General features: G+C 42.0%; 1 protein-coding gene across 1 annotated transcript in view; it reads right to left on the bottom strand.

Annotated features, from left to right (window-relative positions):
* Positions 1-15,904, bottom strand: part of MATN2 (matrilin 2) — a 199,473-nt gene that overhangs the window by 45,234 nt on the left and 138,335 nt on the right. The window contains exons 10-11 of the mRNA XM_029591768.1: positions 12,242-12,364; positions 8,851-8,973 (exon numbers count right to left, since the gene is read on the bottom strand). Of these exons, the coding sequence (XP_029447628.1) occupies positions 8,851-8,973; positions 12,242-12,364 (246 nt within the window). The remainder of the gene's footprint in view (positions 1-8,850; positions 8,974-12,241; positions 12,365-15,904) is intronic.

Here is a 15,904-nt window from a genome sequence, read left to right as displayed (position 1 = left end):
ACAGACAGTCAGAGACCGTGGGCTCTGTTTTAAGAAGGTTACTTAATTCTGTGTACATGGCAAAACTCTTTTGGAAATTATGGTCCTATCGAGTTCCTCTCCCATACTGGAGTTCTTATTTAGTGTTCCAAATAAAACATTCTGTCCTGCTCCACTGCAATTTTAGACAAATACTATAACTTCCATGCTGACACTTTTATTACTGCTTGTCCCATTACCTACTCAACCAAAGTTATTGGCATAATCCAAAGTGAGGAAAACATTTTTGTCCAATATCCAAAATAAGCAAGACTTAGAAGCATCAGAATGAATTGCAAGCAGGCCAACATCTGAAGGCGCTCTCTCTCTCTCGGCTTTATCTAACAAAGCCTCCCAACAAAAAAAGGAATGGTTGGCTATTGTGGAATCAGGTTGAGATCTAATCTCAGGCCCAGCTCCACCTCACCTGAGTGGGCAGTAGGCGGAGGCAGATGAGGATCACATGAGTGGTGGTGAGATTATTTCTTTTACTACAAGTGCAGACATTGCTCTGCCTATCTTTCACTGGTAAATGCAAATGTACTTTACATTAACTGGAAGTAAATTACAGGAGTTGCTGATACAAGAGAGCCTCCTATTGTAATCTGAATTGCTGCAAGCTTTACTCTTTGTAAATATCATGCAGCAAATGCATTATACATACCTACATACGTAGTCCCCCTGCTCCTTCTCCTTCTTCAGAGAAAGAGCCCTTGTCATTAACTTACTCATAGCCTTCTCCTTTATTCCTTTAGTCTCCCATTTCTCTTCACCTCCTTACTTACCCCCATTTATACCCCTTTCCCCCTTCCCCTGTCCTTATACCCTACCTTTTTCCCTATAGTAACCCTTTAATACCCCTTTTATTTTACCTCCCTCCGCTATCTTTTAATCCTTAATTTTCCCTATAGCAACCCTGCTAGTCTATACATAGTTGCCTTTCTGAACGCATAATTTGTAATGGCATATATAGTGTCTCCTGTATGTACTAGTTAAAGATAATGTATATTATTGTATATAATACTTTTTGGAGTGTATAATTTATATAAGGTTATCCACAGTGTATAAGGTCATACACAGCCCCTTACTGAGTATATAATTTTGCAATGTTACTTATTATGTTCTTCTGTTGTTTTCCATCAGGTACTGTTTCTTTTCTCCTCTTCCTGTTTTTCCCTCTCTTCTCTCGCCCCTTTCTCTCTTCCTATCTGCTCCCTCTCCCCCCACCCTGGTTTTTTGTAATTTCTTCCTTCAGTTATATTGTAAACCGGCATGATGTACCCATGAATGTCGATATATAAAAGCTAATAAATAAATAAATAAATAAATAAAATACCTGGAAAACATATAACAAAATGTAGTAGTTACTCTGATAGTGTTCATAATTTCAATTAGTTCAATAAAAATGTCCCTTTTTTGGTATGTCATAGACTGTTGCGGTCCCGACCACCTCCTCCATGTTCGGGGTCGGGTCCGCTTACCTCCACTCCGGTCCACCAGAAGACACGCTGAGGTCCCGGTCCGGTGGGCCGCATGGCCGTGGAGAACGCCGTCCAGGCCGCCAGAAGCTCCGCCCCTCTCTTTGCCTCGTGCACGCGCGAGGAAGGCCCTTATGTGCGTCCAGCACCCGGAAGTTCGGGACAGCCCCCCGGCTGCCGTCACACCCCGGGCCTGCATTTAACCAGCGTCCAGACTCCTAGTAGACGCCTTGCAACGAGGTTCCTTGAATGCTAGTTGCCTTCCGGACTCTGCTGGTTCCTCGTTCCGTGCTCTTTTGTGCCGTTCCAGTTCCTGTTTCAGTGACCTTCACGATTGTCTTCCTGGTTCTCGATCCCGGTCTGCTTCAGTACTTTGCCTGCCTGCCGCCTGCCTTGACCCCGGTCTGCTTCAGAACTCTGCCAGCTTGCCGCCAGCCACGACCTCGGCCTGCTTCAGAACTCTGCCCGCTTGCTGCCGGCCGCAACCCCGGTTTGCTTCAGAACTCTGCCTACTGGCTGCCGGTCCTGCCCTTGGCCCGCTTCCGAACTCTGCTCGCCTTTTACCTGTCTTGACCCGGCCCGGCTTCTGTACGCTGTTAGCTAGTAGCCTGTTTGCCCAGGCCTGATTCTGGACTTGCTTGCTTAGCTCTGCCATTACCCTGGGCCTGCTCCTGCCACCACCTCTGCGGCCCACCTCCAGCCTAAGTCCCAAGGGCCCGGATCCCTACGGGCTCCTCCTGAGGGGATTCTGGGTCCCGGGTGAAGCCCTGCCAGACTCATAGACTCCGCCTCCCGGTCTGCCTTAGGAACCTTCCTTGCAGCCCGGCCCGGCCCAAGGGTCCACTGTATCACTACCACAGTAACCATAACATAGACAGCAAATGCAAGAGTAAAGTCAGTTCAAAGAGTGAATCTCTTATGCAAAAAAATAAAAGACCAATATCCATGGAGATTTCCCACATAAATTCCCCCACCAGTTTATTTTTTTTTGTTATTTAAATTTGTATTGATTTCAAAGACAAATACAGATAATATGGCGAGTAATCAACAATCTAGTTGATTACTAGATTGTTGTCATGAAATCATGATATCCTAAGATCGTAACAAGCTTCCTCCCCCTCTTGACCATCCTACAGCATAATTAGCTATAAGAGAAACAGATGCTTATAAATAACAAGTGGGATAAAATAAAATATCAATGCTCCCGCCTTGTTTTTCCTCTTTGGCAATCCTGTCTGCTGCTTACCTTTTGCTTTTCTGATTTCTTTCTTCGCCTCCCTCAGTTTCACCAGGGATTCTTCCCTATATTCCTCTTCTTGGGATCCTTTATATTTTTTGAACACTAATTTTTTTCAGCCATCTTCTTTGAGAACCAGATCAGTTTCTTTTTCCTCTTACTTTTGTTTTCTTTTCTAATAAATACGTTTGTTGCCTTTGTAATAGCTCCATTTAATTTGGCCCACTGTTGTTCCATCTCAGCCATTATCTCCCAGTCTTCTAGTTCTTCCTCCAGGAACAGGTCTTTGTGTGACTTTTGATATCTTATTTGCAATATCAAACCATTGGTGCTCAGGTGGGCACCTACCAGGACATTAGAGACATTATCCCCATTTGTGAGCATTAGATCAAGTATCATAGATTCCATGACCATTTGTTTGAGCAAAGCCCCTTGAAGGGAATCCATTATCACTCTATTTCTTGCAGAGTCCACAAAAGGAATACTCCAATCCACAGCCAGTAGATTAAAATCTCCAACAAATATCAAGTCTCCCTTCTTTCCCACCTTTTGGATGTCTTCAATCAGATCTCTGTCCAGTTCTTCTGTTTGAATCAGAGGTCTGTAGACCACACCGATATAAATGAAAGCATCATCCTCTTTTTTTTTTTAGGACAGCCCATAATGTTTCTTCTCTACCCCACATCCCTTGCATTTCAATTGCTTGGATATTGTTTTTCACATAAAGAGCTACTCCTTCTCCTTGTCTGTCCTCTTTGTTCTTCCTTATCAAGTTATAGCCATATCCCAATCTTGAGATTCAGTGAAACATATCTCTGTAACAGCAACAATGTCCAAGTCCACCTCCACCATCAGGGCATGCAGACCTGGGATTTTATTGCCTGGATTACGAACATTTGTGGTCCTAGCTTTCCAAATTTTCTCCCTTGACTTGCTGCTCTTTCTAATCACCTTTTCTGCTATTCTGAGCTGATTGGCTTTTATTTTGTTGTTTTCTCCTCCCAATTCCAGTATTGCTTGAGAGTGACATAGCAAATTCATTGGTTAACTCCTACCACCCCCATCCTCTAGTTTAAATGACTGATAACATATTCTCTGAATTTCTCGCTTAGCATCCTCTTTCCTGCCAAGGACAAATGTAGACCATTCTTAACATATAACATTTTACTGCTTCATACACGGCCCCAGCCTCCAATGTATCCAAATCCACTTGCTTTATCCACTTGCTTTATACAATGTTTTGAACCATAAAATGAAGTTATCTATATGGCAGAGCCTTTTCTTCCCCTTTCCATGAATAGGTAATACATTTGAAAAGGCAATGTCTAATTTTCTTTCCTAGATTTTGGAAATCTTTCTGTACTGGAAGGATACCATTTCTAGTAAGGTCATTGGACCCCAGATGCGAGATAACATTGACATTGGTGTGTTGTGTTTGAGGCATTGAGGCATTGAGGACCCTTGGTTGAAAATGGTGATGACTCCTCCCACAGGGAGGAGCCCTGTGGGGAACCACTGCAATAGGCTGACACAGCAGACACAGAATGGATAGTCTTTATTGTACTGCTGTGGTTAGATGGTAATGCAGGAAGGTAAGACACTGATCCACGAGGTGCCAATACACTCAACAGGCTCAGAAGTATAGTCTCACCCAGATGTTCACGATAGGCAGGAGCCCGCAGTGCGGGTAACGCCGCAGCTAATGGGTGGAGTTGGAGCGCCGTTTCGTAGAGTTACTCACGGAGTGAAGGCATCTTCCTGATGGTAGAATAATAAGACCGAAGGTCCGTGGTGCAGGATGTGAAGTAGATAGGCCCTCAAGGAGCGAGTACCCAATGGGCCAATATCCTGGAAAAATAAGAGAAAAGACCCCCGAGGAGCAGTTGTCTAAGTTAGTGAGGACCCCGAAGGGAAGTTGTAAGCGAGAGACCCCCGAGGAGCAGGTGTCTAGAGCTTCTGCTGGAGCGAGGTCCTTAGCGAAAGGAAGCGTCTAAGCTGGCAGCTTAGAGCAGGCAGAGTAGCGAAGCGAAGTCTTTGCTAACTAAATTTGGTAGCGGAAGCGGAGGCTAGTTTTACCTGGAGGTACTGACGTCATGCGGTGGGGCCGCCCCCGAGGTTCCCGCCATGACGTGTATTTGAGCGTCAGAGATGTGCGTGCTCATGCCCTAGGAGGCCACGGGAGTGAGCATGGCGGATGGGGACGCCCATGCTGATCTGAGAACGCCGAGGCTCGCAGCACTCAGCACCAGAGACAGCCATCTTGCCCAAAGAGAGAGAAAGGGGAGAAAAAGAGGTAAGGCAAAGTGGTTGCAGCCGTCTGCGACCGATGGACGCAACATGGTGTCTCTGCTTTCTTCCATAATTGCATTGACTATCTGGTTGGCTTTTCTTCTGGTTGAGGATCCTGGAAGACATTTAACTGTTGTATCCCCATCAAATTATTTCCCAAATTGGTTTCTCTGAAGACCAAATCTCCAAGCACAAGTAGCTTCATTTTATGACCTTTAATAACATTTAAGCGTTTCTGGGTACACTGGGTGACTACATCCCTTTCAGATATCACCTTATTTTCCTAGATCTTCTTCGTTTTCCAAAGCAAAAATGGTATTATGTAAGAGTAATGGTGGGAGAGTGGGTGTTTCTTCATCACAGGCCTTATTCTGTTAGAAATTTCTGTAATCCAATTATTACTGGATTTATAAATCCTGGACCTGGATATCCAACTTCTCTGTGGGAGTGTGGGTGGATATTCAGGATGTTGCATAGTTGAGGAAATTGGGTGTCCTTTAGTCACATGTCTTGCTCTACAAGAGCCCACTGTAAACCATTTAAACTTGGGTTTCTAATCATTGTGGGAAATGGAAGAGTTATTCTGGATGCTGCCAGAAAGGGAATGTTTTATGAAATTTGAGCAATTCTATTTTCAGATGAGTCCGCTGCTTTTTCATTGCAGACAGCTGAAAGCAAACTAGACACCCCTTAAATCTCCAAATGGCAGGTCTTGGGACATAAGCACCACAATTGTTACACTGAATCAAAGACATTCTGCTAATAGTGACTAATATATATGTTGTTAGGTTGGCACTTAAGTCTTATTCACTTACCCTAAGTCCTTGGAAGAACTATTTAAGAAGAAAACACGCTAGGATTGGGTAGGTGAGGGGGAGGGTGGGAGGGATGAAACAACTCTAAGAACATAAGAAGTTGCCATACTGGGTCAGAACGCTGGGTCATACCAAGGGTCCATCAAGCCCAGCAACCTTTTTCCAACTGTGGCCAATCCAGGTTACAAGTACCCGGAAAGTACCCAAACTTTAAATAGTTCACATGCTAGTAATGTCAGTAAAAGCAGTGGCTATTCTCTAAGACAACTTGATTAATAGTAGTTTATAGACTTCTCCTCCAGGAACTTTTCCAAACCTTGCTTAAATACAGCTACACTAACTTCCCTAACCACTTCCTCAAGCAATGAATTCCAGAGCTTAATTGTGTGTTGAGTGTAAAATAATTTTCTCTGATTTGTTTTAAATGTGCTACTTGCTAAATTCATGGAGTGCCCCCTAGTCCTTCCATTATCTGAAAGAGTAAACAACCAATTCACATTTACCTGTTCTAGTCCTCTCATAAGTTTATAGATCTCTATCATATCCCCCCTCAGCCAATTCTTCTCCAAGCTGAACAGCCCTAACCTCTTTAGCCTTTCCTCATAGGGGAACCGTTTCGTGCCCTTTATCATTTTAGTCAGCTTTCTCTGTACTTTCTCCAGTGCATCTATATCATTTTTTGAGATGTGGCGACCAGAATTGTACACAGTATTCAAGGTGTTGTCTAACTATTGAGTGATACAGAGGCATTATGGCATTCTGTTTTATTTACCATTCCCTTCCTAATAATTCCTAACATTCTTTTTGGTTTTTTGACCATCGCAGCACACCGAGCCGACAATTTCAATGTATTATCCACTATGACGCCTAGATCTCTTTCCTGAGTGGTAGCTCCTAATATGGAACCTAACATCGTATAACTACAGCATGGGTTATTTTTCCCTATATGCAACACCTTGTACTTGTCTACATTAAATTTCATCTGCCATTTGGATGCTCAATTTTCCAATCTCGCAGGTTCTCCTTCAATTTACCACAAGCCGCTTATGATTTAACTACTCTGAATAATTTTGTTTCATCTGCAAATTCGATCACCTTATTCATCATATTCCTTTCTAGATCTCGATCTTACTCTTGTAGATATCAGCCTTTTTTTAAGTTAACAAACACAGTTTTATTTATTTATTTAAAAACTTTTCTATACCGTTGTTTAGTGATGCACCATCACAATGGTTTACAAATAGGCACGTAAATAAGTTTGGTTTCGTTTATAAATTATCTAGTAGGTGCCAATAAATTTTTCGGTTACATGATTTAAATAATATAAGCTATATGGAACGTGGATTGGAAATTCCATTTATATGATTAATAGAATATCCATACATGAGATATACTGTACTTTTCTTAAATTAATACTTAATTATGAGAAAAAATAATAAAGAAAGTATATATGTAATTTGGTGACTTTTAACTGTGTGTAGGAGTTCTTTCCTTGTTCATTAGTATTACTCACCACTTTCACTTTAAAAAGCTTTTTTGAAGAGCCATGTTTTTAAACTTTTTTTGAAGAGTTTTAAATCTCTCATTAATCTTATTTCAAGTGGCATTGTGTTCCATAATATTGGTACGGCTAAGGATAGTGCTCTCTCTCTCACTTGGGTCAGTTTAGCTGTCTTTACAGAGGGTATGGTTAGTAGAGCTTTATTGGCTGATCTGAGATTTCTCTGGGGGACATGTAGTTGTAGTGCAGTGTTTAGCCAGTCAGTATTTTCCTCATTGATTAGTCTGTGAATTGTGCATAGTGTTTTAAATTGCACTCTTTGTTCAACCTGCTGCCAGTCTAATTCGGCGAGTGTTTGAGTGATGTGGTCCCTTCTGCTTTTTCCAGTCAGTATTCTGGCTACAGAGTTCTGTAAGATTTGTAGTGGTCTTAATGTTGTATATGGTAATCCCAGGAAAAGTGTGTTACAATAGTCTGTGCTAGCGAATATAAGTACTTGCAGAACAGTTCGAAAGTACGCTTACTTAATACAGACTAGCGATATCTATAGCTTGGAAAAATATAGAGATTTCAAATCATGCAAAACTCAGAAATGCAAAAGATTAAAGGTCAGCAAAAAAGTAATCTATATTATGATTTACTTTAAATACAAATTCAACTTATCTGGCCACAAGAATAGGTAGCAGTATGTGTCTCTGTAGTTACACCTTTGCACCTTATTTTAATTCTAACTAAACAATTTCTTATTGACCCAAGTGCACGTATATTATATAAAATACACCTAGTGCGTGTATATTTGCTCCTAATTTTAAGCAATTATACAAGGAAACATTTGTGTATTTTCCTTAGGATGTGTTGACTTTTACACATGCCAAGTGATCATATTTTATAACATGTGCGTGTGAAGGAAATTACCAGTTTTACCATTAGCTACCAGTTTGCACAGTCTATCTCTAGGTCAGCAAGATCCCTCTGGTTCTTCAGCCTGCACTCCCCCCAATTTACTAAGACCCCTCACCCAGTCAGTTTTTGGCTGTAATGAGTTTTATTGTGACTTACACCTGATAAAGAGCAGAAGTAAATATGCACAGGCAACAGCCCTATGCGTGCTGTGTTCGCAGGTTATAAAATCGGGATTTATGCGCGTAAATGTTGGCTCTGCCCTGGAATGCCCCTGATTAGCCCCAAATCTGTCCTTTTTTACACGAGCAAAATTATTCACGCATTGGTATATATGCGTGTATGTGTGAGGTTTATAAAATAGTGGTAGTGCAAATAAACGCAGCTTGTGCACACATCTCTTCCAAAATTCCCCTTGTAGTATCTCATAGCCATGATTAACGCAGCTATTTCTGAAGAAGGAATTGTAGCTTCATTCATAAGTGAGGACCATACTGGAGACAAATCATGCCGCATGTCAAATACAAGGGGTCCTATCAACTAAGAATGTTTCCAATAGAATCAAAATGGGAAAAAAAAATCCATTAGTACATCAGGCCTAAATTTACTTACTTTTGCATTGCTTTCCATCTTCTGCTAAAATGTAGCCCTCAAAGCACGAGCAGGTGTAGGAATTTTCATTGTTAACACATAGATGTTCACAGCCATGGTCAGTGGATTTGCAGATATCTCTACCTGAGAACAAGTGCACTAGTTAAAAGGCTTTTCATTGTTTAACAGGTTCTTAATTGTAAATGCTAGAACAATTCAGGCTTTGTTTAATTAAAAAAAAACAAAACCTATACCCCAGCCTGTGCCTAATACAAACCTCCCTGTCATCTCAAGTGTTGGAGTTACCCTCAGAAAAGAATGTAACCCTAAACAACCTCTGAATATTCTAACATGTGATGTAATGAGAGTCCTCCCCTCCTCCTCTTTAAAGCAGCAGTGCCTGCTCCTTGCCATCTAAAATGATTTAGTAGTGAATAGGAGCAGGTTGAGGGGTAAGTGGTAAAGTCCATTCTTTAGTAATGAACTGGTCAAGTTGAAAATGGAGTGTGAGGCAAGCAAACTATGGGGCTTATTTTCCAAGCCGCATTATGGGCGTTTCACATTCGAAAAGCACCATAACGCATGGTGTGATGCTAATTTGGAAAAGGGGGAGAAGTTTGGGGCGGGATTTCTGTCCAAGTGGGCTGGCTTCACAAATTGCAAAGCCATATTGCACAGTTTTAATGTGGGAAATAACTACATCTTTTTCATTTGTGTTAAGCTGGGCGATATGGCTATATCACACTTTGTGATCTTTTCGTAAATAGGAGAGAGAGAGAGAGAGAGAGACTAGCTATAAGGCCCTTATAGTACTTAGGTATTTATACCTCTATATGAAGTCCACTGATAATACTCTGGTTAATTAATTAATTAATTGTGAAGTGCCATTTTTTAAGATGGCGCCAGCCGTCCATTGCTCCTACCATGTGACAGAGGCCAGCCAATGGCACCGATAGCCCCTGTCACATGGTAAGGGCAAAGGGCCATCGGCACCATTTTGATTACTGGCAGCCGATGGCCCGAGAGTGGGGTCGAGAGTTTAGGGGGATTGTAATTAATTAAATTTGAAGGGTTGGGGTGGGTTTCGGGTTTTGTTTTCGGGGCAGCCGAAATAAAATCGGCCCAAGCCACGGGAAAACAAAATTTCCCGTGGTGGGCTGATAACGAAGGCCAAACCAAACTGTTCGGCCGAATCACATCTCTGATACATAAACAGTTCAGAGATCTTGTGTTTGCTGTGATCTAGCACTGAAAGAGTACTTTACTTCTTGGTGGTAATTATTTATTTATTTATTTAACATTTTTATATACAGGGATTCATGTAAAAATTTACATATCATCTCGGTTTACATTGTAACTCAGAAAACAGGCATGTAAGAATGCAATTACATAGAACAGGGCATAAAACTTGGATCACAATAAAAGGGGAAAACACATATTATATTATAGGGCGCATAAATTATATTATAAGGGTCATGAAAGGAGACATGAGAGAGGAACCATGTTTAGTCTTGCTGAAGGATCTATGTACATACTGGAATTAAGAAAAACTTTGAAGTGAGCTGCTGTAACGAAGGGTTTGCTAAATTGTACAGGTGGCATGAGTGGAATAGGCTGTAATTTGGCCTGTTGGCTAGTGTGGTGTTGTCGAGGTATGTCATTGTCATAATTAGAAAGCTTGCTCAAATAATAATAATGATGAGAATGAGAATCAGGAGCACAATGCGTGCAGATGTAAAGTCCTGCACTTTGACTTTGCCAGCCAGTAAATGATGAGTCAACTTGGCCACTTAGGCCTCTACTGGTGAATAACCCCAGGTTGGGCAGCTACATTTTTTATGCTGAAATAGCTCAAAAGTGGACCATAGTGACCCTGACACTGCCTGCCAGGACATAACCTGATTCAGTGGTTCCATCCTCTGGCATTATTCATTTTAACGTGCATCCCAGATCTCTTCAAAAGGAGATAAATTAATTACAAAGACAGTCCATTGTACTGTTGCACAAATGCCATTAAATCCTTTCTGTGGTTAAGTAATATAACAGAGCTTCTTGTGCTGTTTTCCCAATGACAATTTATTTTCCATTCTGTTTATTGCTGGATGTGGGAATTGAAGAGCTGTCCACTCGTATACTTAATAATACTTATCATTTTCATAGTGCTACTGGATGTATGCAGTACTGCACAATGGGCCTTTCCCCATAGAGCTTACAGGATGAATGGGTACCAGAAGCCACAGGAAATAAAGTGATTTTTTCAAGGTCAAAGGGGGTGTTGGTGGAAGAAATGGGATTTTAGCCCTGGTTTCTCTGGTTCCTAGCCCATTGCTTTAGCCACTAGGCCATTCCTTCTACATCTGCAATGCTTTTAAGCCCGGATTTTAAAAGGGCTACGCTCGTACATTTCGGGGTTTACACATGTGGCTGGGCCTAGCGCACCATGCACATTTTACAACAGGCCGGGCCACGTGCATAAACCCCAGTATGCACAAAAGTGCTGGCCAAGGGAAAAGGGGCAGGCCGGGACAGCGCTATTAGCCGCTGTCCCTGGGAAGTGTGCGCCGGCAGCCGGCCGGTGTGCACGGATTACTTCTGCTCCAGAGGAGCAATAATTATTAAAATAAAAAAATTAGGGTAGGTTTAGGGGGTGGGGAGGAGAGGGGAACAGGGAGGAAGGATAGAGTTAGGTGTAGGAAAGTTCCCTCCCAGTCCGCTCCTTAATTGGAGTGGACTGGGAGGGAACTGGGGGAGGCATGAGTGAATCGCCACGCATTGCTTCGTAAAACTCCCCCCCCCTGCGTGTGCAAGTTGCAGGCAGCCTGCACATGCACACGGCCATTGGATTTTATAACATGCGTGCGCTGGTGCACACATGTTATAAGATTAGCGCATCCATGTGCGTGCGCCGGGAACCATGCACACATGGATGCGCGTGTGCTCCTTTTAAAATCGACCCCTTAGTTTGTAATGTTATGTAAGCAGAGTGGTAGAGGTATATTTGTTTCCGCTCTGCACACTGACATTGGCTTTGCTATGTTTCTGGAATCCTAGCATATTTAGTGTTGGCACTAAATATTTCAGCCCTGTAATGTTGCGTAATTGCATTACAATCACATAAAACGCTACAGATCTTTTTACGCTGTAGTGGATGTTTCCAACTAAAGAAAAGAAAATTGTGGTTATTATTTAACAAATATTCTGTTTCTTATAAAGAAATATGCCTGAAATTAGTTGGGAACTTATTAACCAGGCTTCAGAACCACAAGGCTGGTTCTGAGTCTTGTTGAACTGGGGCCATCTTGTTCCACAGATGGCTCCATTCTATTTTTCTATAGGAAGTATAGAATGAAACATTTAAAACTACAGACACTTGATGGTCAGATCTCTCCAACCTGAGCTTCCAGACGCTTACTTTCACAAGTCTTCCCATCTTCACGAAGCACAAAACCTTCAAAGCACTGGCAGGTGTACGAATTTTCACTGTTTACACACACATGTTCACAGCTGTGGACTTCCAATATACAGTGGTCCACTCCTGCAAAATCAGTTACAGCCAAAGGGAAATCAGTCTTAATGGAGGACATAAGAAAAAAGATGACAAACATCAGCATGGCTGACAAATACTATACAGGCATAAATTTCAACCTCATACTGCATGTCATTACATTATTTGGATACTGACTGAATGTTTTCTCTTGGCTCCTTAGACCTATTGGAGCTGGTGGCGAGCTCCACGGAGTACTTCACTAGCCTTGTTGGGTAGAAATACAGGCTACAGAGTTAGATCATCAGGTTCAGAGATGTAGATGCATATGCAGCTCCCCTGAAGTCCTAACTAGACTTGAAAACTTGTGCTGCTGCTGCGTCTGTCACGCATGTGCTGGTGGGATGAGCGGAGATGTGGCTGCAGGCATGCAGGCCGATGCAATAACATGGGAGTGTTTAGGGCCCATTTTCCAAACGCGCGCACATCCACATCCACATCCCCTGTGCGCCCGATGCAGTATTTAAATAAAAGTGAAATCAGAGTGGCGTAAAAAAAGGGTGCGCTGAGGGAGTGTTTCTGGCCCCGAAAGGAGTTTACTGCAGTAGGTGCCCATTGTAACGGGCGCTCAACACAAACGTTCTTTTTGAGCGCGCTTCTCTTTGATTATTTTGCTGAGGTTCATAGACAGCTGATTTTATATCAGATGCCCAGTGCTACAGGTGTCTAAATTGTGCAGGCATAATAAAAGTGTGCTTCTTTTTGATCAAATCAATGTACATATATTTTTCTCCACTGGAAGCAGTAAATTCAGGATGACACTAAGGAGGAAGACACTTATCACAACACAGGGGACCATACTTTTTATGGTTCTCATAAGTCCTTGACTGTGAGTTAACTTTACTACAAGCTCCAGAGCTGGAATTAAATTCCCTACAATAGAAAACCAGCGTTGGGCACCCAGCTTTTGGGTGCGCTTTCCTGCATTGGGTAGTAATAGCTAATGTCTTCATCTATATGGAATTTAAATGCAATGGGTGCTATTCATTTAAAATCAATATACCACGTATTAACATTTCTAGGTGGTTTACAATAAAAATATCCACAATTTATAAAAACAAGGATAACACCATACTAAACAGACATACTTTACCACTCCATGAAACAGAACACTTATTGCTCTTATATCTGTTGCATTGCAATAGCAGTAGTATTTTTGTCTATTTTGTAAATTATTGCTGTAAATTAAAGGCTTGTTGAAAAAGGTGTGCCTTACATTTTCTCCTTTTAAATCATTTGGCAATCACTCTCTGATGTCATCAAATCACACACATTTAAAGGATAGAATATCAAGAAGTAACTGTGAGGATGATCTTAGGGGCCTTACTGGGCAATATAGTCTTAAAGCTGCATTAAAAGTGTGTGGGGCAAATCCCTTGATCCCTTTGAAGACTAACATTATCAATCTGAATTTTACTAGCCATTGTATAGGTAACCAATAGTGTTTGATCAAATATGGGGTGATATGCTGATGAAATGGAATTTTTTCAATGATTCTTATGACTGAATTTTGTACATATTGCAGAGCTTTCATTGTATTTTGAGGTAATCCTAAATACAGTATGTTACAACAGTCAATAGATGGCATGATTAAGGAATGAATATCAGTTTTTAAATTAACATCGTTGAGATATGAATGTAGTCTTCTTAGCATTTGCAATTTGAAATAAGCATTACGAATGACTAATTTACTCTGGGGACGAAGGGAGAGCTTAAGTCCATAATGACCCCCAAGTTTCTTACCTCTTTTGAAATAGCAATATCTATACCTATCTGGTACACTTTTGTTAGGATGCGTGCTTCAGATGCAATAATCTCTTTGCTGCATCAGATTCTATTACTGCGCCCCTGAAACGCACGCCCAAATAGAGTAAACCCATGCGCCATGCTGGGCACACCTTATTGTATCGGCCTAATAGTAAGTAAATCTGCAATATGGGAACTCTAGATGGCGTGACCATAGCCCAGGAACATGCTAGTGACTAGCTCACAGTTAGAGAATGCTAACTATGTAAGGCAGGCTTTTGCATGGTGATAATTTCCCTGCACTGAAAGAGTTATGAAGAGAAAGGTAACAAACTACTGTCTTGCTTGACAGGGAAAGAACTGACTTGACTGAAGCAATTATTGTGATTGACAGAGAGACAAACAGTAAATCTGTTCTATCTAATGAACCCAGATAAGGGTGAGCTTTTGGCCAGAAACAGAAGAGTGCTCCTGGATTTTGTCTGGCGCTCTCTACTGTAATACTAATGACTGTGGATCAGCTTTGTACCAGTTGAGTCTCTGTGTATCTGGAATACTTTCTGTACATACCAAAGTCTTTACTTTTCTATAAGTTCCAGGTGGCTGATATTTTGCCACCTGTGGTTAAATAATTGTTTTGCATGTATATGTTTTTTTTATTTATTTCAAAATTTTATATACCATTCACCTAGCACCAGACTGACCAGGATGGTTTGCAATAATAAACCACAATATCAAATTGTTTTACAATTTAAAATAAAAATAGTAAAGTAACTAAAATCTAATTAAAATATCATAAATCTGCGAGACCTTACTTCTAGAGAATAATCAGAACAAAACCTTAAAGCCAACCACATTACTGATGCCGTCAACAAATCATGCTGGGAAATAGTCATCCTTTCACTTTCTTTCTGAAAGTCCTGATGTGATTTCTGGATAACTTTATCAATGTAACATTACCCAGTTAAATATTAAGGGGTAGATTTTCAAAGGGTTACGCGCATATATTATATTACGCGCGTAACCCTTTAAAAACCCTCCTGTGCGCGCCGAGCCTATTTTGCATAGGCTCGGTGGCACGCACAAGCCCCGGGACGCATGTATGTCCCGGGGATCTAAAAAGGGGGCGGGAAGGGGGAGGGGGTGTGGTGTAGGTCCAGGGGTGTCAGGGGGTGGTCCTGGGGTGGGACCAAGGCCTCAAGCACAGCGGCTGTGCTGGGGGATGGCGCGCTGGCACCTGGCCGGCGCACGCAAGATACGCCTGCCAGAGGCAGGCATAAATACTTGAAATAAGGTAGGGGGGATTTAGGTAGGGCTGGGGGGTGGGTTAGATATGGGAAGGGAGGGGAAGGTGGGGGGAACGGAAGAAAAGTTCCCTCCGAGGCTGCTCCAATTTCGGAGTGGCCTTGGAGGGAACAGGGAAAGCCATCGGGGCTCCCCTAGGGCTCGGCGCGCGCAAGGTGCACAAGTATGCACCGCCTTGTGCACGCCGACCCTGGATTTTATAACATGCGCGCCGGGTAGCGCGCACAAATGTACCCCGCGCGCTCTGGTTTAAAAATCTGCCCCTAAGTTAAGCAAGTAACTGACTGCTGTCCATTTATAGCAACAGGTTTTACATGAAAAAGAATATTCCGTGTTCTAAGGTAAAAATATCACTTAAACCATTTACATGCACTACTGTGGTACCAACCAGAAAACTCTGCAAAAAAGACATCTGCATCAAGGAGTTTGCATTCTTTCCCTGGTGGTACACTTTAATGTACTTTGGATCTCTTTGCCTGC

The sequence above is a fragment of the Rhinatrema bivittatum genome, chromosome 2, assembly GCF_901001135.1.
Source record: "Rhinatrema bivittatum chromosome 2, aRhiBiv1.1, whole genome shotgun sequence".
Lineage (NCBI taxonomy): Eukaryota > Metazoa > Chordata > Amphibia > Gymnophiona > Rhinatrematidae > Rhinatrema > Rhinatrema bivittatum.
This window is presented reverse-complemented; position numbering and strand designations above follow the sequence as displayed.